A 21,951-nucleotide genomic window follows, 5' to 3' on the forward strand; every position below is an offset into this window, starting at 1 on the left:
AGAAGTCAGGGATGATAAATATTTGTGTAATTCAGAGTTTAACTGAATTGTATATGCTATTTAAACCAATCTGTCTTCTGTAGAAGAGATGCCATAGTAAGAATTTCATAAATATCAAGTAGTTTTAAAGACGAGCCATATTTTGATGTGACAAAGGGCCAACTAACTCTGTGTAAACTAGGACACGGAAAAAGTTTTCATCATGTAAGTTCCTCCAAAGATTTCTCACCTCTCTGTCCAGTTCAGTCTTTTTTTTTTTTTGGTTAGGTAGCAGACAAGGTTTATAAACGGAGAAGGACTTTGTTAAGGCTTCTGTTTCTTCTCATACAATGGAGAAGAGAGTAAAAAGCCAGTTGCCTTATCACAATTACCAAGGGAGAAAACTGCCAAGTTGTACAATAAAGGGATCATGGGACTCCCAGAAGCCAATTCTATTATGTCAAAGCAAAAAAGTTGAAACTTTTTCTTTACCTGTTTTATGTGAAACTTAATTTTTTTTCTAGCTAAGAGATAGTACAAACAAAGAGGACACCTGAAAAGAAATGTTAAGGCTGGGGTGTTTTTTGTCTCAGGGCAGTGGAGACATGATCCAAGCTTGGGGGATGTTAACATCAGTCTCTTGCCATGGACAGATCATGCTCTCCTAGCTCTAGTGTTTTCTGTAGTTGCCCCCCACTGCAAGGAGGAAGGGCTTATTTGATTAGTCTGCTCCATGTGACTGATGGACCTAGTGGGGTCCCAGAGGGAACTTGGAATTGGTCCCAGAGCTCTGGAGCACAATCTTTCTGAGGTCTTAGTCTCAATTTGGAATGAGTGGGCGGTGATGGCCTTAGATTGGATTGTGTCTGTGCAGCCTCTATGTGATTGTGGATTATGCAGCTCTTTCTGGTCTTCAGAGAAACTCCAGGAGATGAAACAATACAAGAAACACCTAAAGTGCCACTGGAGGAAGACAAACAATGAATCTGACTGAGCACAGGTAATAGCCTTTCTTAGGCATTACCTTTAAGCCTTTAACCATTAAGAATGGTGAAGCAGGCTTACTTTCCCACTCATATTGCACCTGCAGATAGCCCTGTTTAGGGTGACCAGATCCCTTCTTGATATGGGAGTGGGTGGGGAACTCTTGCTGAGCCACTTTGAGGACTTCTCTAGGCATCTGTCAGAAGAAGTGGACATGGTCCTTGATGCAGTGAGTTCTGCCACCTGTGTTTTAGATCCATGTCCCTCCTTGTTGGTCAAGACTTCCCAGCAGGTGGCATGTAGTTAGTCCAAGTAGAAATTAATGCTTCTTTCCAGGAGAGGGTGGTTCCACCTGCCTTGAAGGAGGCAGTCATTTGCCATCAGATCATATTTGGATTCAACAGTGCTGGAAAATTTTCATTCAGTCTCTAGCCTTCTCTTTTTCTAGGGTATGTTGTTGAAAAGGTGATAAACACACAGCTTCAGAGGGTCCTGGAAGAAGCAGATTATTTGGACCCTTTTCATTTGGGATTCAGGCCAGGTTATGGCCTCAAGAAAGCATTGGTTGCACTTCTGGAAGACCTCTGAAGGGCTCCAGATGGGTGATACATCCATCCTTGTCTCCCTGGATATCCTGGTGGGCTTTTGATACCACTGATCATGGTATCCTTCTTGACCAGCTTAGGGGGTTAGGAGTGGGGAGGGCACTGTCCTGGGGTGGTTTCCTTCAGAGCTGGTTTCAGTCAGTGTTTAGGGGGAAGAAAGATCTAGCCCTAGGTTCCTCTTATGCAGGGTGCCTCAGGGTTCCACTCTGTAATGTAAATGGGAATGACCTTCGGAGATAAGGAGGACAGCTGCAGACTGCACAACCGGCATGTAAAAGATATCTCAGTCCACAGAAGGAGAGGAAGGGGTGTGGGAAGTGTTTCAGGAGGGACCCTCCCTAGTTTTCTGGAGAGTATAAGGAAAGGAGGGGAGAAATACTTTCAGTTTTGTAAGATTCTGTTAATGTAACCTTACAATGATAGAGCTAGTAGCTCTGGTCGTACTTCTTGTCTGGACTACCCAGCAAGACTAACATCTCTCACTGTATACTCCTAATTTCCTAATCTATATGAAATCTCTGGGGGAATTCATTTCTCGGCATGGGGTGAAATATCATCAGCATGCTGCTGATGTTCAGCTATACATCTCCACCCCTGCCCAGACAAGTGATGCCATCAAGGTGCTTAGCCAGTGCCAGGTGTTTATGAGGGTCTGAATGAGGAAGAATAGGCTGTGACTCAACCCTAGCAAGACTGAGCAGCTTTTTGTTTTTGGACCCTCTGGATCTGGAGATTTTTTAACCTTTTACCCTCAATACATTAGCACTCCCCACCCCCACAAAAGAAGAACACAATCTGAGAATCCTCCTAGACTCAAGGCTCTTGATTGAAGAGCAGTTGGCAGCCATACCTAGGGGGACTTTGCATAAATCTGTTTTATGGGCCAGTTGTGCCCATTCCTGGACTGGGAGGCTCACTATCACTCATTCCTTCCTCACTTCACAATTGGATTACTGCAATATGCTCTGTACAGCACTGCCCTTGAAAAACATCTGGAAGCTTCATCCAGTCCAGAATACAGTGGCACATGCAGTTCTGGGCACACCGAGGTTCATCCAGCTTACACCATGGTTGAACAAGCTGCACTGGCTCCCAGTATGCTTCTGGGTGCTATTCAAGTCCTGCCTGGCATAGGCCCGATTCCTTGCCGAACCATCTATTTCCGAGGGTGTGTGCCCGCCCCACCAAATTGGATAAGGCAAATGAGCTTCAGGTCCCTTCTGTTAAATAATGTTGTCTTGCAGGACCAAGAAGTTATGCCTTCTCTGTCTCAGTACCTGCCCTATGGAACAGCCTTCCCCCAGTATCTGGAGGGTCCTGATCTTCCTGGCCTTTGGGAAACCTGTGAAAATCTAGCTTTTCCTCCAGATGCTGGGTCAGGATGTTAGATTAGCCCAGTATAGGTGTGGTTTGTATGGTAAGTTGTTATACAGTGCCTTGGTTATTGTATTATGATAATTTTAATTCTGCTTTTTGCTTGGTTTATAGAGGTTTTATTATATTGGTTTTTGCTGATCGTTGTTATCCACCCAAAGTTCATATGTAAGATAGGCAGCCATATACATTTTCTAAATAAATAAATAAACTAACCCCTTTCTTCCATACAATTTTATTTAAATTAGTTGCCTGATTCAAGAGAATGGCGTTCCTAAGAACAATTTATAAGCACAGAATGTCATAAGTCATTATTTTGCAAAATAAATAAATAAATAAATAAAGCAAGCAAACCAATTTTCTTCCAGTAAAACAAAGACGTGTTGACAACTTTGTAACTGGATTTCTACAACACAGGTTAACCAACCTCCCTGGTCCCACGCAATGAGCTCACAGAAGTCATGATGTGTACAGGTTGTATCCGGCGTTGTTTCCATTCTTGATTTAAGATTTCCGTTCTTTCTTGTATCTTCTGACGATTACAATTAAACATGCTCTGGAAATAAATGTTAGAAACAGAGACTATACCCACACATATTTCTTGAATTATCTGGACTTCTAAAATAATGCCCACCTCACTATCAAAGATTAGTATTTTCACACAAGCATATCCACCAAGTTTCATATATGTTTATATACAGTCATAGAATTTAGTTTTAAAAATACACTATCTTTCATTCTTTCAGGTACCCAGTGGGAAACAGACTGTGGTTTCTCTGCTACTAATTGAGAAACAAAAAATCTTGCCCAGAATCTCAGTGATGCTGGAGACACTGACATTAACTGCCCCACTCCTGGCCATCCTTTGCAAGATCACTACTTCTTCCATTTGAAGTAGGAAATATCAATCTTATTAATGATTGATGGAGGATGGGTAGCTATAACTTCTCCCACAGTGATCCTGAGTGTGGCAGACAGTATACTCTTTTCCTTCATTTTGTAGTTCCCCTTGTTCATCAAAATATTTAAGACCTATTAAAATGTAACAACATTCAAAAATCTCAAAAATGGCTAATTAAACATAGAATCTAATGGCTTCAGACAAAACAAGAGGTCAACCAGTTTATTATATACATTTAATCAAAAGATCTGCCATCCATAACCATACACCAGAATGCCAATGCTACAGGGACTAAAATCAGAGAATTGCAATGTGACTGAAGGGTGTGGAGGTAAATATTTTGCACAACCCTTGTGTTTATGCTGTGATTATAATGTATGAATATAAGCTGGTGGGAATCCATGTTAATTATGATGGGATGGAAATGAAATGAAATCTTACAAGCTAGCATCTTTTACCAGCATCTTTCTTAGTCTGTGTTGCTGGTCTCTGATCCTGAGTTTTAGGTACAAATAGTTGGGAGAGGGAAAAAGAAGCTGTTCAGAGGAAAGACCTTAAAAGTTACTGTGTACATGCATAAGTGCTTTAAATACTACACACCATAAATGAAAACAGTTGAACAAAATATTTATTACTGAAAAATATTATTCTTATAGAATGGAGTTAAAGCAACAATTTAAAAAGATAAATCATTCTATTACACTCCCAGATCTGTACTTTTTTTCAGGCAACTGTTTTAATTATAATTTTCAGAATGCATTTAAAACTCTTGTATGGTGATTATATTCTGTATATAAACCTGTGTAGATCACATGTGATTTGATAATTAATTCAATTTGTGTCACCAAACTAAATCCCTGGATAGACTTAGAAGCAATCAATTTTACATGATTTGGAAAGTCAATTCTATTGGGAGATTTAACTGATTTGCCTTCAAACTGAATCTCCAAACTGAATTTTTGCATAGCTATATTTGGCAAGACACTGTGTTTTTAACTTACTCCATGCTTACAAGTAGTACCATTTGAAATAGGATCCCAAGAACTGTATTAATTCCACACACTCAAAAAACTGTTTAAGCTTATGTTTTCTCCAACAACAGCCTTTTCACACATAGCTAGCCAATTCAGAAACTAAAGAGAGTTTCAGTAGGAGTTTGCAAGATGCATGGCTGTTTCTACCTAAAGTCAAATATTGCAATCCTGGGCATTTTGGATTATAGCCATTCTGCTGTAAAAGTCCAAACTGTATGTTCAGAAAGATTAAAATTATGCACTCTGGATATATGTACATTATCTTTCTAGTAACAATACCAGAGTCTTTCTAAAAGAGACAAAAATATCATATAGAAAACAGCTAAATAGCCCATACCAGGAACAACTGCTAAGATAGCTTTATCTCATTATTGAATACTGTCATTGTGGCTTTTCTTCAGAATCAGCATGTATCAATAGGCAATATTTAGCTACAAAAGTAGCAAAAAACAAATAGAAATAATCTTTAGTTTGTATCATTGGAATAAGAAATTAGTTACCTTTACTTCATCTGCCCGTCTGAACCTCTTGAGCTGTCTAAGCCTCATATATTCTGATTTTACACGCTTCCTCCAAAAAATTGGTCCCTTCTCAGATTTCTTTCCTGTCTGACCCATAGTTATCCCTGAAAAGAATAAAATGTGGATGTAAAATCAAACACAATCAGCTTTCAGTGGCTGATGTACATGTATGCCATTGATTATATAATTAAGAATGTTTATATAATTAAGAAGAAACTCCTGTGTAAATTAGGTGATATGGGCATAACCCGTCTACAGTTGCCAGCACTCTTTTCCTCCTTAGAAGTTCAAATCAAACAATATAGTTCATATTCCCTCCAAAAACAGTTACTCCATTCTAAGGATACTGGATCCAAGAAGCTACATTAGTAGCCGGCAGCTTGTGATAGCTATTTGTAATTTCCAATACTATCGACAGGTGAGTCATTTACACTCTTGCTATGAGAAAAGGCTGCCTAAGCTTGCTATTATTAAATGTGGGTAGAATGGTAGTAAAAAGCTGCAGCTTCTGGTCATGACGAATAATTCAAACATCTCATTAATCATAAATATATTTATAGCTGTCATAGGTGGGGGGGCAGGGAGGAGTAAAAGCAGCTGTCATGGACATAAATTCTCACTCTGAGAGATGAGTATTACCTCATTAATAAGGCCTCCAGCTAATTTTACCTGAATTTCACATTTAGAAATCATTTTAAGATATATTTTTTCTGTGATGATGTATTATGAATTGCCTTGAAGTCCTATGTTAGCTAGAAATGTGTACAAGTTTTTTTTCTTTTTTCAGCAAAGGGATGTCAATTATAGACATTAAAACATTGACTAGGTATGCTTTTTCAGTGTAGTCACTATGAAGTATAAACATATTAAGTACAATACATTAATCCTCTATCAGGGTGAAGTATCAGAGTCACGTTTATTTGAAGCCACGTAAACAAAGTATCTGACACAATGATGAACACCATTTTCAAGTGTTAATAGAAAGTTCCCTGTTCTATTACATTAGTTACATGAGACATCAGAAACAACCAATAAAATTAATTATAAAAACAACATGGAAGATAACACACCCCATAATAAGTTTCATTTTTTAAAACCTATACATAATTGCTTTTCATCACCAAGAATGAAGTACACATGGCTTTAGAATCACTTCTGCTGCGAAGTAGAGGGAAGGGAAAGATGCTTTTGAAGGTTTGTTGCTGCTCTGAGTTAACTTCTCTTTTTGTAATGCCTTAACAGAATCTCTCTTTCTTTCCCTTCCTTTCTTTGCTATTACCTTTTTCCATGTCTTCCTCATTTCTATCCAGTTTTGTTCCCTTTTCCCAGTGCATATCCACCCATTATACTAATTTCCACCCTGTTTCTTTCCTTACTATTTTCTGCTGTTATTCCAAGAGAGAATAATATGTAAATGTGTCTGTGTTACAGTACAGGTAGTCCTTGCTTAACAACCATTGTTTAGTGACAGTTCAGACTTATGACAGTGCTGGAAAAAACAACGTATGACCGGTTCTCACACTTAAGATCATTGCAGCATCCCCACAGTCATGTGATAACGATTTGGGTGCTTGGCAACAGGTTTGCATTTATGACCATCCGAACTACCTGTATGTCTAGTAAAAAATGGAGATAATAATTCCTGGCGAGTATCTACATAGAGAAGACAATACAAAATGACATGTTTCATCATTTCAATTACTTCTCTGCTACATGGGCACAGTCTTTGTTCGAAAGGGATGTTTCGGTATCTTCCTTCAATAATAGCTGTTGGAAGGGCATTGAATCTAGCCAAAGATAAGGAGCTTCTAAAATTCGGAATCTAATAAACTATAGCCATATACTGATTAAAAGGTCTTAAATTAAAAAATGAATACATAAACTTTTGTTACATTCATATGATTGTGGAACATTTCTACAGGTAGTTCTCATTTAACGACTGCCTCAGACAGCAGCCACTCAGAGTTACAACAGTGATGAAAAAGTAACTTCGTGACCAATCCTCACATTACAACCTCTGCAGGTCTGTAAAGCAAAGAAAAGCTAAAGTAAGAACATAAGCACACTTGAGGTTTCATTTAACGACCACTTTAACAACTGAGTTGTCAGTCTAAATTGAGGTTGCTAAACAAGGACTACCTGTATAATATGAACACACACAATGTATATATATATATTTAAATGGCTTATATCATTTAATTTACTCAAGTGTAGTAAGATGTTTGGTGCCTTTTTACTGATGCATCAATTTTAGCATTAAACCCATCCCATAAAATAAGTGTAGGAATATAGTATGCTCTAAAAATTACGTCCAAGGTACAGTTATGGATATTATTTTCTTGAACAGGACTTGGAGGATAAGACACCTTTTTTGACAATATGAATGTTTAGTACAAATAACACTCTTAGAAGAATAGCTGCCTGGTAAGGTTCCAGTACCAACGTAAGATTATCCATTTACTGTAGTGGCTAAGTTGCTGGCTAGAAACCAGAAGACAGTGAGGCTTAGGCATGAAAGTCAGCTGGGTTGTGGGAAAATAGGATGTGGGAACATTAGATATTTATGTCACCTTGAGTTGACCAATAATAAAGATGGGGCAAAAAAATCAAATAAATAAATAAATAAAAGTTTGGATAATCTTGTTGTGACTACAGGCATTTAAAGGTTTATAGCTTTAGCATATGTTCTTAAAAGCTTTCACTGAATCAGTCTTTTAAAAAATCCTTAAGTCAATTATTAAATATTTCCACTAAATTGTATTATCATTTTGGAACTATTAAGCTGGCTGGGTGACCTTGAGCTAGTCATTCTTTCAGCCCAACTCACCTCACAGGCTTGTTGTGGGGAAAATAGTAGGAAGGAGTAATAGGGATGTTCCCCGCCTTGAGTTATTTATAAAAATAATAAAGGCAGGATAGAAAATAAATAAATAATTCAAAAATGATGACAAAATTAATTACACTTTTTTATAAACAAATAATATATTAATATATTATGTGGCTTTGGATTTTGGGGCCACCTGGATCTAGGAATTTACCATCTTTGGTTCTGGATGGAGTTGCATTTCCCCAGACAGACCCAGTGCGCAATCTAGGGCTCCTTCTGGATTCAAGACTCCTGCTCAAAGAGCAGGTGCCAATTGTGGCTAGGAGAGCCTTTGCACAGCTTCAAGTTGTGCACCAGTTGCACCCATTCCTGGATCAGGAGGCTCTACGCTCAGTCAGTCATGCCCTGGTCACCTCCCATACCGATTACTGTAACGCGCTCTACACGGGGCTGCCCTTGAAGAGTATTCAGAAGCTTCAGTTGGTGCAAAATGCAACAGCACGGATAGTTATGTGTACACCTAGGTCTGCACACATCACACCTGCTCCTTAGAGCTCCACAAACTGCACTGGTTACCAATTTGCTTCTGGGTCCAATTCAAGGTGCTGGTGATAACCTATAAAGCCCTACATAGCATTGATCCAGGTTATTTGAGGGACCGCCTTTCCCAAGTAACATCTACCCATCCCATCAGTTCCAGCAGAAGAGGCTTGTTGTGGGTTTTATCCACTAGAGAGAGAATGTCATCTGGTGGGACCCAGGAGGAGGGCCTTTTCTGCTGCTGCACCCACCCCATCATTCCCCCGGTGGTCAGGCTGATCCCAACCTTGATGGCCTTCCGAAAGGGCCTGAAGACCTGGCTTTGCCATCTGGCCTGGGGATCTGAGAGTGGTGCGGAGCCCATAAATGGCTGCATTGTTTCTGAATGGCTGTGTTCTCCCAGTGATCATACTGTATGTCTTTAACTGTTTAATTGTTTTTAATGTTTCTACTGTTTGTGTGGCTGTTTTATTTTTTGATTTTTTTGGTACTGTTTACGTTTTAATTGTAAGCTGTCCAGAGTCACAAATGTGAGGTGGGTGACTTATCTAAATTGAAATGATGATGATGATGATGTCGTCGTCTCTCTGGAGCTTTTTCCAAAAATCATCCTGCAGAGTTACAAATAAGAATAAAAGCTTATAAATTCTTATTCATACAATAAATACCTTTTTTAGTGTGCAGATTAGGTAGTTTGTAAATAAGAATCTATAAACTTTCATAAGTAGAAATAGAATATGCTATTTTTAAGAAAATACGGTGCTTTAATGGGAACAGAAAGGTGTTAAAAAATCTAGTGATTCTAAGTAAGGAATTCTGTACAGCAAACAAATGAAGAATTAGGATACTCTGATGTCAGCTTCTCTTACATCTTTTATAGAAAATGATGGTAAATGAGGTCTCTATAGCTCTTAAGTATATAGAAAAACTATCTTTTCAGTGCATTATTAAATGAACTACAATACCTAAAATTATGTACATACTAATTATCACTACCATGATCATTAATATGTACCATCACTAATCACTACCATGTCCTACTGAGTCACGAAAAGAAGCACTGCATATGAAATGTGATATCGCTATATCAGCTTATCTTTTGATAATTATATTCAACTGGCACATAATAGGAAACACAGCAACTTATTGCAGAGCTATCTGGTATAAACCATGATATACAAAAATTACAAAATGTATGTCATAACATAAACCTTGACCTTTTGTGCTTGTATCCCAATGTCGCAGACATAAGTAATGTGATTTGTGTTACAATGTACATTTTGTTACACACCCTTGCAGACACCTATACCTAACTGTCCATCAGTAAAGAAAATCAAAGGGGTCATTAGAAGGAAACATGCAGTCTCCTCACATTACGATTTCTTTTTAAAAATGGGGTTTTCACTGTACTATTCCCATTAAACTCTACTCTTACTTGTTTGAGCAGATTAAGGGCCAACTAACAATGCTGGGTAATCTGATGTTAGGTCAAATAAACTATTATTTTCTTTAATAATTATTATTTCTTTGCTACACAAAGAAGTGTTCAGGTGTAGCATTCACATTAAAAAAACAGCCACAGTGGCCAGGCAAGCAGCTTCTCTTCATTATTTACTGTTGCCATTTAGGTAAATGGTGCCAAGTTTATTAACACAACAGTTGACACAGGCAGTCAGCAGCTCCAAATGTAGAGAAAGCACATTCAGCTAACAGTGTAACCAATGTGTAATAAAGTCTCCTCACCAGTGAAAAGTATGCAGTTAAGTATACGGAGTTAAGTGTATGAAATTACCTTGTGATATTCTATGCTATGAAAACTTGCTCCAATTGGGGGGGGGAGGGCAGGACTATTTTAACATGCAGTAATGTTTAAAACCTGTTGACACAAGCTTAACATATCACTAAAATTGTATTAATTTCTACAATAATTTTCTACAAATTTACATTGTATTTCTGAATTCAAAAAGATTCTTTTGATTGTGCTAATATTAACAATTAAAGAAAAAAAATCATTTTTCTGCTACAGAAGCAGTTCATGCAAAATCACCCAAGGATGAATGACCACTGCAAATTTGTTTGTTTGTTTGTTTGTTTAATATAGCTGCCCATCTCACATGTGATTCTGGGTGGGGCACACAATTTATGCACAGTTCCCTTTTTCCATATCAGTTTATCAGTATATGTATATATATACACATACATATGAATATTTCAAGCTGAAAACTGATTCACAAAATTCAGAAAAAGTACATATATCTGTGAATACCTCCATTTTGCTTAAAATATAAGATTGAGAAATATGACCGGTTAAGTCTGACTTAAAAGGTGAATTAATTTGTCCCCTATTCTTAGGGGACTACAGATTTTATTCTAATATTCTGGGCCCTACCACTTATTATACCAGCTAATTAAGTTGTCACTCATTTGTTTCAAGAGAGCCAGGTCCCGATATCCATCTCTTGCTTCTGAAATACAGAAACTCAGTCTTGGATGCTATCAGCAATCACAGCATTTGGAGAACAATAATGAAATTGGGACATGGTTGCACTTTGGTTCCTGCATGCTGAACTATATACCATAAGATTCATTAATTTTCAGAGATTACATAAAAGGCTCATTATTTAAAAGAAAAGTACCTTTACTGCTACTACATTAACATGGTTTAAAATTTTTAGCTAAAGTTAAAAATATATACAAATTTGAGTCAGGAGCACTACAGTCAATATAAGGTTAAAATCAACTGTCACTGCACAACAGTGTTTTCAGCTCAACAAAACAATACTAAACTTTCTCTGATGTAGGCTTTACATATAGGCACAATTTGTAATTGTAATTCACCAGCCAGGGATAGTAGTCCACAAGGGGTTTGACAGTTCCTGCTGCTTACCTGGGTCTATTAAAATTGGGGATAAGCATCAACCACCCAGTTCAGAGTTCAGTTTAGAAGTATTGCCTGTTTTAGAGACTTAGGGCAATAGCTAACACATTGTACTTATTCAATCTGGGGACCTGCAGAGACTATATAGTGCGAGAACAGTGGGGAAAACACTTTCAAAACTGGCATGTTGCACTGATGAAGTACAAAGCAATATAATAAAGTGAACCTGGATAACTCTTGGTGAAATTACACCTACCACAAGGCTCATGAATATAGTTCACAAAATATTGTTCTTTGCAACATAAAGATATTTAAAACATAGAATCAGAATCAAATGGGTCCATTCAAGCACTGAGTCTAATTTCTTGCTAAATTCAGGAATCCAAATTAAAGCACAGATGGCTATCTAAACTCTGAATGCTTTCAATGAATCATCTCTCTTGCAAATTGGACCCTCTGTCAAATTGTTTTTACTGTTTATTTTTCCTAACATTCAGTTGGAAACTTAGTTCCTCTAACTGAATCCATACTCTATGTCTGTACCCTAAAACAATAATGATCTTCCTCTATGTGACAACCTTTCAGTTATTTGAAAGTGCGATCATATCCCCATTCAGCATTTACATTTTCAATTCCTTTTAAGTAATTTTAACAAGTTCTACAAGGGTTGAATGAAAACTATGCCTCCACCTCCATAACTTTAGTTTAAATAAGGATATTTTAATAAATGAAACAGGAAAATAATCCTTGACGTGAGCTCTTTTGTTACCTCTATTTACTTCTCCACATAATCACCACCATAATCTCCACACTTCTGCCTGCAATGAGCAATCTTTTTAAAACTGTCACAAAAGAATTTAACAATCTGTCTCTTCAACCAGGTCCTCATAGTCCTTTGTACCTCTTCATCTGAGTTAAACAGATGCCCATAAAGATATTCCTTCAACTTTGGAAAAAAGTGAAAGATGCATGCTGCCAAGTCTGGACTGTATGACAAATGGGTAAGACTGAAATCCAACTTCACAATTGTTCCTGTGAAATGCCAAACTTGACAACAATGTTCCTTTGAGTGATCTGATCGTCCTTAATCAGTTCATCAATCTTTCTCTTATGACATCAAGCTGCTGTCATAAGTCATCCACTTCATTACTGATCACACAAATCAGCTCTTCTTCACCTTAACATTTTTTTGGCTCAACAATGCACAGTACTTCAAAACAGGAATCACCATAAACAATCTGCCTTTGGAGGTGAATCTTAATTGCAGGGTCTCCTTTGACAGTAAAAAATTCAATCACTGCGCATTGCTTAAAGCATGCTGATGAGTACTCATTATGGGCTTCCATTTCACAAACAATAGCAACACAACCTTTTCTCACAGCAACTTTCTAACTTCCTAACTGAACCAATTTAACTCTGTTTCTTTTCTTGAAATCCACATTATCGGATGCTAGCAGAGCATTTATGACAGGTTTATCTCTCTGGCATCAAAGAAAGCCATGCAGAAACAGGATACATTTCTGAATGATCTGAAAGATACACAAGTCATAAGCTCAGTGGAGAGATACTTCATTTAGATTGGAAGATCTGTTTATTAGTAAGATAAAATCTTTGGAGATTCTTATTTCACAACAGCTTAGTTCACCTGACTGGTTTCAATATCTTCAAGTAAGTAGCATAATATTAAGAGAGTTACGGAAACAAGTGGAACACATAGAAATTTGACTGGATTTGAAAATCTTACAGTACATAATTTGGAGCATCTGCTGGGCCTTATAAATTGCTGATGAAATATGACTCAGAACCTGAGTAAGTCAAAGACTACATGATTAAATGGATACCGGATTTAGATGCAGTAATAAACATCCAACAATGGGAATTTTGATGGAAGAATTTACACCAAATTTTATACTTAGAGAAAATTGGAATGTTTTATCATTGATATTTTGCCCCAGTCCTTGTTATGAAAAAGGGATAGTTCATTTTTTTAAAAATTGCTGGAACTGCAATTAACATGTTGGATCATTCTTTCATGTTTGGTGGCAATGATGTAAAGCTCAATAACTTTGGAAATTAATTCATACTAGAATGAAAAAATCTTAAAAGTTGAATTCCCACTTCAACCTACAATATTTTTACTAAACTTCACAAAACTATATATTCCCACAGGGTATACCAAATTAGCTTTGTATATGCTAACTACTACAAGGATGCTATATGCCTTTTATTGGAAAGGATGTTTGATACCTTCTGTGGAAGAATGGTTAACTAAGTCACAGTATGGGAGTATACTTTGATGTCTAGAATAACTTTATATCTCAAATCTTAAACAGAACTTAATAAAAACTAGGAACCATTCCTGATTTCAACATAGTTCAATACACGGATCTGTACTGCAGGCAGTCCTCACCTAACAACCACTTGTTCAGCGACTGTTCAAAGTTATGATGGTGCTGAATGAGACTGTCCAGTCTTTGTAGTTGCAGCCATTGCAGTGTCCCCATGGTCACAAGATCACGATTCAGGCACTTGGCAACTGGTTCTCAATTACGATGGTTGCACTGTCCTGCAGTCATGTGATCGCCATTTGCGACCTTCACTGATGGCTTCCAACAAGCAAAGTCAATGGGAAGCCAGCAGGAGGTCACAAATGGTGATCCTGTGACATGCTTTACGACCCCACAGGATTCAGCAACCAGAACTGCCACAATTGCCATTGTAAGTCAGCATGCTCACATGACGTCACACTTTATGACCACATCGCTTAGTGTTGGAGTTGGTGGTCCCAATTACCATTGTTAAGCAGGGACTACTTGTATATCAAATTTTCTTTCTAGATAAAGTTGATATTTTAGTTTTATAGGATTTCTAGGATATTTTATTCCAGTCTCATGAAACACTAATGAACATTGAGTTAAATTTTCCAACTTTAACTCTGAAACAGCCTTGGATAGGATCGCACCTGTGCGGCCTCTCTTATCCTATCGAATCCGACACTCCCCTTGGTTCACAGAGGAGCTGAGGGTTCCGAAGAGGATTAAGAGATGCCTAGAGCACCGCTCAAGAAAGATGAAGATTGAACCCGACCGGACACAAGCTAGAGCCACGATTAAGGCCTATCTTGTGGCGGTAAGAGTGGCGAAATGTCAGTATTTCTCCGCTCTTATTGCATCCGCAGAATGCTGCCCAGCAGCCCTGTTTAGGATCACCCGATCCCTGTTGGGGAAAGGGGACCCAGAAAATCATCTACAGGGCCATGCTGAGGAGTTTTCGGAGCATCTGCAGGATACAACCGCTCAGATTCGCTCTAAGTTGGACTCCAAGCGTGAGACAGGGTCTGTGGAGATGCTTGGGGAGCACACTTACACAGTTATCTGGGAACAGTTTGATCCTGTTGGACCTGAGGAAGTGGACAAGATCCTCCAGACTGTAAATGCTACCACCTGTCAATTAGACCCGTGTCCCTCCTGGCTGGTGAAGGCAGCTCAGGAGGTGACGTGTGGTTGGGCAGTTGATGGTAAATACATCCTTGTGGGAGGGGGTGTTTCCGGCGGCCTTTAAGGAGGCGTTGGTATGCCCCCTCCTCAAGAAACCATCGCTGGACCCTACCGTGCTAGATCATTTTCGTCCAGTCTCCCACCTCCCCTTTATGGGGAAGGTGGTTGAGAAGGTGATGGCACTGCAGCTCCAGAGGATCACAGAGGAAGAAGATTATCTAGACCCCTTTCAGTCAGGTTTCAGGCCAGGATATGGGACAGAAACGGCATTGGTCGCACTTATGGATGATCTCTGGCGGGGGTGGGATGGAGGCAGTGCATCCATCCTTGCTCTCCTTGACCTCTCTTTCGATACCATTGACCATGGTATCCTTTTGGGTCAGCTCAGGGAGTTGGGGGTGGGTGGCATAGTCTTACGCTGGTTCACCTCCTTCCTCCAGGGCCGGTCCCAGTCAGTGTTAATAGGGGAGGAGAGATAGGGCTTTGTGGGGTGCCTCAGGGGTCGGTACTCTCTCCTCTCCTTTTTAACATCTACTTGAAACTGCTGGGTGAGATCATCCGTCTCCACTGGATGAGGTATCATCAATATGCTGATACTCAGTTATACTTCTCTATCCCAGGGTAAGTGATGCTGTGACTGCCCTCTCCAGGTGCCTGGGGGTGGGGGCTGGATGGGGAACAACAGGCTTCAGCTGAACCCTGGTATGATGGAGTGGCTGTGGGTTAATGGCCCCTCTGCTCCTAGGAATTTGCCATCTTTAGTTGGATAGGGTTGCACTGCCCCAGACAGAGCTGGTGCGTAATTTGCGGGTCGTCTTGGACTCATGACTCCTGCTCGAAGAGCAGGTGGCAGTCATGGCCAGAAGGGCCTTTGCACAACTACATGTTGTGCACCAGTTACGCAAAACATTCCTGGAGCAAGAGGCCCTTCGGTCACTCATGGCCTGGTCATCTCCCATATAGACTACTGTAATGCGCTACATGGGGCTACCCTTGACATGTATCCAGAAGCTACAGCTGGTCCAAAATGCAGCTGCACGGGCAATTTTGGGTGCTTCAAGATCAGCACATATTACCCCACTGCTGCGCGAGCTGCATTGGGTGCCAGTTTGCTTCCGGGTCCAGTTCAAAGTGTTGGTTATCACCTTTAAAGCCCTACATGGCATGGGTCCAGTTACCTAAGGGACCGTCTCATCCCCATTACATCAACCCATCCCACCTGCTCATGCAGACCCCGTCTGCAAGAGAACTTCATCTGGCAGGGTCCAGGAGACAGGCCTTCTCTGCAGCAACTCCTGCCCTTTGGAACACCCTTCCCCCAGAAGTGAGGCTAGCCTCCTCTCTTTTGGACTTCAGGAAATGATTGAAGACCTGGCTTTGTCACCAAGCCTAGAGTGGGGAGGGGAAGAGCCATTCTTGAGGTTGGTTGGCTTCCTAGTCCTGCCGAGGCCGGTCTTGTTCCCCTTTGGGTGGTATTAGCTCTGCCATTACTTGGATCTCATTACATTTTATATTAATTGATATTGATTATGGATTATTGATATTATTTATGATTTTATTGAATTTTAAACTGTTTTATTGTGAACCGCCCAGAGTCCCCCGTATGAGGGAGATGGGCGGCGATAAAAATATAAATAAATAAACTTTTACCCATTTAATTGTCACGCCATCTAACACATGTATAAGTAGCTTGCTAATCAGTATGCTGTGGGTTTTTATCAAAAGAATTGCTTAAATCAAGATATATCATGACTATAACATTATCACAATCAACTAAGCAAATTACCTGAGATAAAGCTAGTTTGGCAAGGCTTAATATTGATAAATCCATGCTGACTTCATATCATTACCACTTTAAGGTCTTACAAATAAATTTAGAGGGTATTTTTTTAGTTTATTAAAATTGCTGGGGGGTTTTAGTATTTATTTATTTATTATTCAAATTTTGCTACCGCCCATCTCCCCCAAAAGGGAGAGTAAGGGAATGTAGTCAAACAAGTATGACTACATTCCACTGTAGTTTTCCTAAAGAATTCCAGCATTACATGGTCACTTTCTCCCGATAATCCTGCTATTTTCATTTCCTTGACTATACTTTCAGTATTGGCTGGTATTAGGTCAAAGTTGGTTGATCTTCTTGTCCCTTTATTCTCTGAAGGAGAAAGTCATCAACAAGGCAAGTTAGGAATTGCCAGGAAGGACCCTGCTTCTCAGAACTGAACTCCCAACATGTGTCACAACATGATTCACAGCTCTTTCAAAGACATGTAATATGCTTTTGAAAGGCATCACCCACATATATTCCTTGTTTAGGGGAGCTGGGTTGATAGTAGACACCAGTAGTATTTTTCTTATTGTTCTTTTTGACTAATTGTCAGCATCCAAAAAATGTACCCATCCTACAATGTGATTCAGGTTGAGACCCCATTATTACATTTCCACTTTCTTCTACAACACATAAACCCTTATCTGAGGTCTTTCCTCTGGACCCATCTCTAATCCCACAGAATACAGTTTAAAGCCCTTCTCATCAAGCTCACTATAGCTTAGCCAGTTTTACTTTAACAGGTGCAAGCCACCTCATCCCTGAAGTCTATGATCCAGATAATTAAGACCATGGTCCCAGAAAGCAAATATCTCCATCAACACCATTTCCACAGTCATTCACTTGTAATATTATTCTCTCCCTTCCAGTACTCTTCCATAAACTGGGAAGCTGGATGACAGGATATTCAAGACTTTCCTTCCTAGATCTCCTTTGTAGTATCTGTTGTCCCCATGTAGGAAAGAATAGTTGCCAGTGGATTTGATAAGTCTTGAAAAATGTGTCAGCCCACATTTATATTGGTTCCTGATAACAGTCACTTCTTGTCCTCTTTAGGAGCCCAGCTGCATCCTCAATATCCTCTTAATGATATACTATCCTCTTGCCTGTACTGCATTGTTGTTGTTGTTTCTCTTAAAGGCTCAAATCCTATCTCATCTGCAAAGATCCTTAAAGCATTTCTAAGTTCCAATAATGCAGAAATTTTCTATTAAACTTGCTTCTTGTCCACTGGACTTGCTTCTTTGGTTGATTCTCTTACTTATGTAGAGATGTTTCCTCTTGTCAACTCCTAAGGCAGTTCCTTTTTTTATCTAATAAATCTTTGACTCTTAAGCGTGGCTATTTGCTGCTCCAGTCTTTTGACTTTTTCCTCAAGTACTCCTACAAGCTTGCAAATATATGCCTGGTTGTTTTCAGGCAAGAACACAAAATATGCCATATGTGTTGCAGGCTATGACTTCTGTCTTCACTATTGTTTAAGGCACCTTCTCAAGTTAATCAAGTCTATGCTGTTGAGCACTACTGATGAGACCTCCATTAAAGAGCCAGGAGAAGGCCATTTTTTCATACTAGAATACCACTTCCTTGTTAATGATCACCAATGCAAAAATGAAGCCATCTGACAGTGTGACTCAAGAGATCTATAATTTTCTAGACAACTTACTGAAGCATCAATTCATTGCCCAATCATGGCTAGAAAATGATGGCTAGGAATAAAGGGACATTACATGACAATATAATACACAAACACTTGTTGAATTATGTTATGAAAGAATTAACATACCTTCTGGGATTCCCAAATCTAATATACTTGTTAAGCACACTAATTTTCTTTTTTTTTCTTATTCCAAAAGGGGAACATGCCTAAATTTAATTTACACCAACACTATTTACTATACTTCTCCATACCGTTCTATCCTTGCAAATAATCCTTGCTTCCACCACATCCTACAATGATTCATACATTGTTTTTTGTTCTTTACACTGTATAAATTTCTATTTTCATACACAGCCACAAAACTCCAGGTGACACCAATCCATACTTTCTGACATATATCTTAATTCTTTTTTTTTCCATTATTAAACCTACCCCTTCACATCTATATTCATCAATCCCACTTCAAAAGATCAGGACACTTTCATTTAGATCTACAACATCCTTCCCTTTTCTCTTAGTTTTACACACTATTTTTCTTTCTTTCATTCATTCATTCATTCAATTTTGTATTTATCCTCTTATATTCCAAGCTGCAATCTTCTACATGACAGGAAGACTAGGTTGCCAATCTTAGTCATTCCCTTTTCATATGCAGTGTTCCTTGGGTGTGATACCAGTGAGTCTTGCCTCATTTTGACAGTTTGGCAGAAGCATAACCAAAGACATTTTTACCCTAAGTATGTTCATTCTAGTCTAAACAAGCTGGATTCTCTAATGATGCAACTTTCCTGCAAGCCAACATACTGTTGTTCATATCCCATTACCTCAAAGCTACATGCAGTCTTGTACAGCAGGGTTTTTCTTTTCTTTTTTTTTCAGGCCACAGAACCTGCTAGTTAAAAAAAAAAATTCTCAGAACCTGATCAACTGGCACAGCTCTAGTGATAGAAAGTTGACAATAAAAAACTTGTTTGTTGTAATTTATGCAAATTTATTTATTAAAGCTATTAGAACTGCACAAAAATGTATGCCTCAGTTGCTCCACTTATTCCAAGTGTAAAAATTTAACTATTTCAATTTACAAAAATTAAAACCTGAATTTCACAATTACTTAGGCAGTTAACATTCTGGCCAAATAAATCAGTGTTCAATTACTGGGATGTGACTGTTTTTCCTCAGAAAAAATTGTTACGGATGCATTCTAGAGAACCCTTTTTTGACCTTAGTCTCTCCAGAACCTCATCAAAAACACAAACATTTGCATGACAATGTGATTCTGCTTTGGTAATTTGCTCCTCCTTGATTGGCCCCTCCTTTTGCAGATATCTGATATCCACTTTAGTGCACCTAGCCATATCATTGCAATTTGCTGAATTTAGGCAGGTAATAAATTGTTTTTAAACCCATACTACTCTACTTTGTCAGTGACAGTATTTGACACTCAGGAAGGGTAAAAATTAATATTTTCCTCCATTTCAACTGATAGGTGGAAGCAAACATATAATTAAAAAGAACTATAGAAGATTTGCAAACCAAAGCTATTTCACCCTTTTTATTTCAATCTACTATGGCTCTCCTGGACTTTGCTGAACTACAACTTCAGCAGCTTCAGGCAAAATGTCCCATGAAAAAGGATGCTGGTAGTGTAGCTCAGAAATCTTTAGAGATTGCTGGTTCTCCACTTTGGGTTTATTTATTTATTTGGGGGGGAAGTATCTTTTATGTTTGCCAAGTGTGTCTTTAATGTAGTCAGATAAAAATGTGAAAGATAAATAAGGTTAAAAAAAAATCAAACCTCAAGTTTGAAAAATCCTTATGTATGTGACACTGCCCTTTCATGCACTAATAGTGTTCAAGATCCTTAAGGAAGTGTCTTATTTAATTCTGATTACACTGTATCAGTAAAGACTGATGATTCACATGTATGTCTGTACAAAAACAGTAACAGTGGACCAATAAGTATGATAGAAATATTATTTATTAGATTATAGCCATCCCACTTCAAAAGACAGTATCTACAAAATTGCTGCTAATGTGAAGGGATACTAAAGAGGTTGGTATTTTATTATGGAAGTACTATTTATATTTTAAAATAATCTGTACATAAAATACACAGTGGGCCAGGAATTCTCTCATTAATTTCTTCACTGTAACTAACAGTACCAGGCAATATAGGTTTATCAATATCATTGTTGCAGTCAGATGTTTACCTATACAATGTGGCTTTTAGCCAGTTAAACAGTATTTTCTTTTAAACTTTCTTGCTTATTTTGTTCATAATACTAATGATTCCAAAATTTCATCCTATAGCTACAAAAAAGAATACTGCAAAGAAAAATAACAATTTTCTTTCTTAAGATAAACCATTGTAAGTTATATGCTATGGCAGCTTTTCTCAACCTTCTGACCCTGGAGAAACCCTTGAAATATTTTCCAGGCCTCAGGGAAACCCTGCACATTCAGGCTCAAATAAAGGCTAGAAGTTACAAAATAATTATATTTGTTTCATGTGTATGCCTGTATATATGCATTTACAGTGTTCTTAAACTAAAAATAAAGAATGAAACTTACCTCTTTAATGTGAAGTTGCCTGAATTTGAAATATATTTTTTAAATAAATTGTGATCTCCCAGGGAACCCCTAGAGACCTCTCGTGGACCCCTAGGGTTCCATGGAACCCTGGTTGAGAAACCCTGTGCTACAGTGAACTATACAACAGTATCATTTTCATACAGCAAGTCAAGCTGCTAGTAGTAATATAAAAATCAACTGGAAGTTTTTAGATCAATTAAAGAGATGCTGTTGATTAGTTGAGCAGTTCAATTAAAAAGAAACAATTTGATAAAAATGCAAATATTTACAAAACTTCAAGTGGCACTTCCTAAATTAGGCTCTGTTACAGCATGAAATGTTACTTCCAAGTCAGTACATACTAAGACATGTCAGGGATTATCTAAAATAAAGAATACTTCCATTGATAAAATATTCTTAGTGAAAATCCATTATGGGATAAAACTATTCAGGATAATCACTGTTTGCCAGGTTTCAGTCTGCTTACAAAATTTAAGTATTTGAATATTAGCCAGTTTAGGAACTGATGTTTAAATTTGTGAATTAACTGAAAAAAGGTCAGTATTTTATTAATGTTTTTTACCAGTACTGTCCCATGAGAGACTTACTCATCCCTATTCAGAAGTCAATGTCTTCAGTTTAAGCAGATTTATTTCCAAATAGGTATATATAGAATCACAGCTGGCATTTTTACATTTTGGAAATTACAAACTGAAACTTCCTCACTGGCAACTCATCTTCCATTCCACACCCAG

General features: G+C 38.3%; 1 protein-coding gene across 3 annotated transcripts in view; it reads right to left on the reverse strand.

The window, feature by feature from the left end:
* EZH2 (enhancer of zeste 2 polycomb repressive complex 2 subunit) overlaps positions 1–21,951 on the reverse strand; it is a 59,382-nt gene that overhangs the window by 36,165 nt on the left and 1,266 nt on the right. For 2 of the 3 annotated variants that reach the window (XM_063304206.1, XM_063304207.1), the window contains exons 2-3: positions 5,378–5,502; positions 3,370–3,498 (exon numbers count right to left, since the gene is read on the reverse strand). In XM_063304206.1, the coding sequence (XP_063160276.1) occupies positions 3,370–3,498; positions 5,378–5,494 (246 nt within the window). In that variant the 5' untranslated portion in view covers positions 5,495–5,502. The remainder of the gene's footprint in view (positions 1–3,369; positions 3,499–5,377; positions 5,503–21,951) is intronic. The other variant, XM_063304209.1, reaches the window with a different exon arrangement.

This window comes from Candoia aspera, chromosome 4 (genome assembly GCF_035149785.1).
Source record: "Candoia aspera isolate rCanAsp1 chromosome 4, rCanAsp1.hap2, whole genome shotgun sequence".
NCBI lineage: Eukaryota > Metazoa > Chordata > Lepidosauria > Squamata > Boidae > Candoia > Candoia aspera.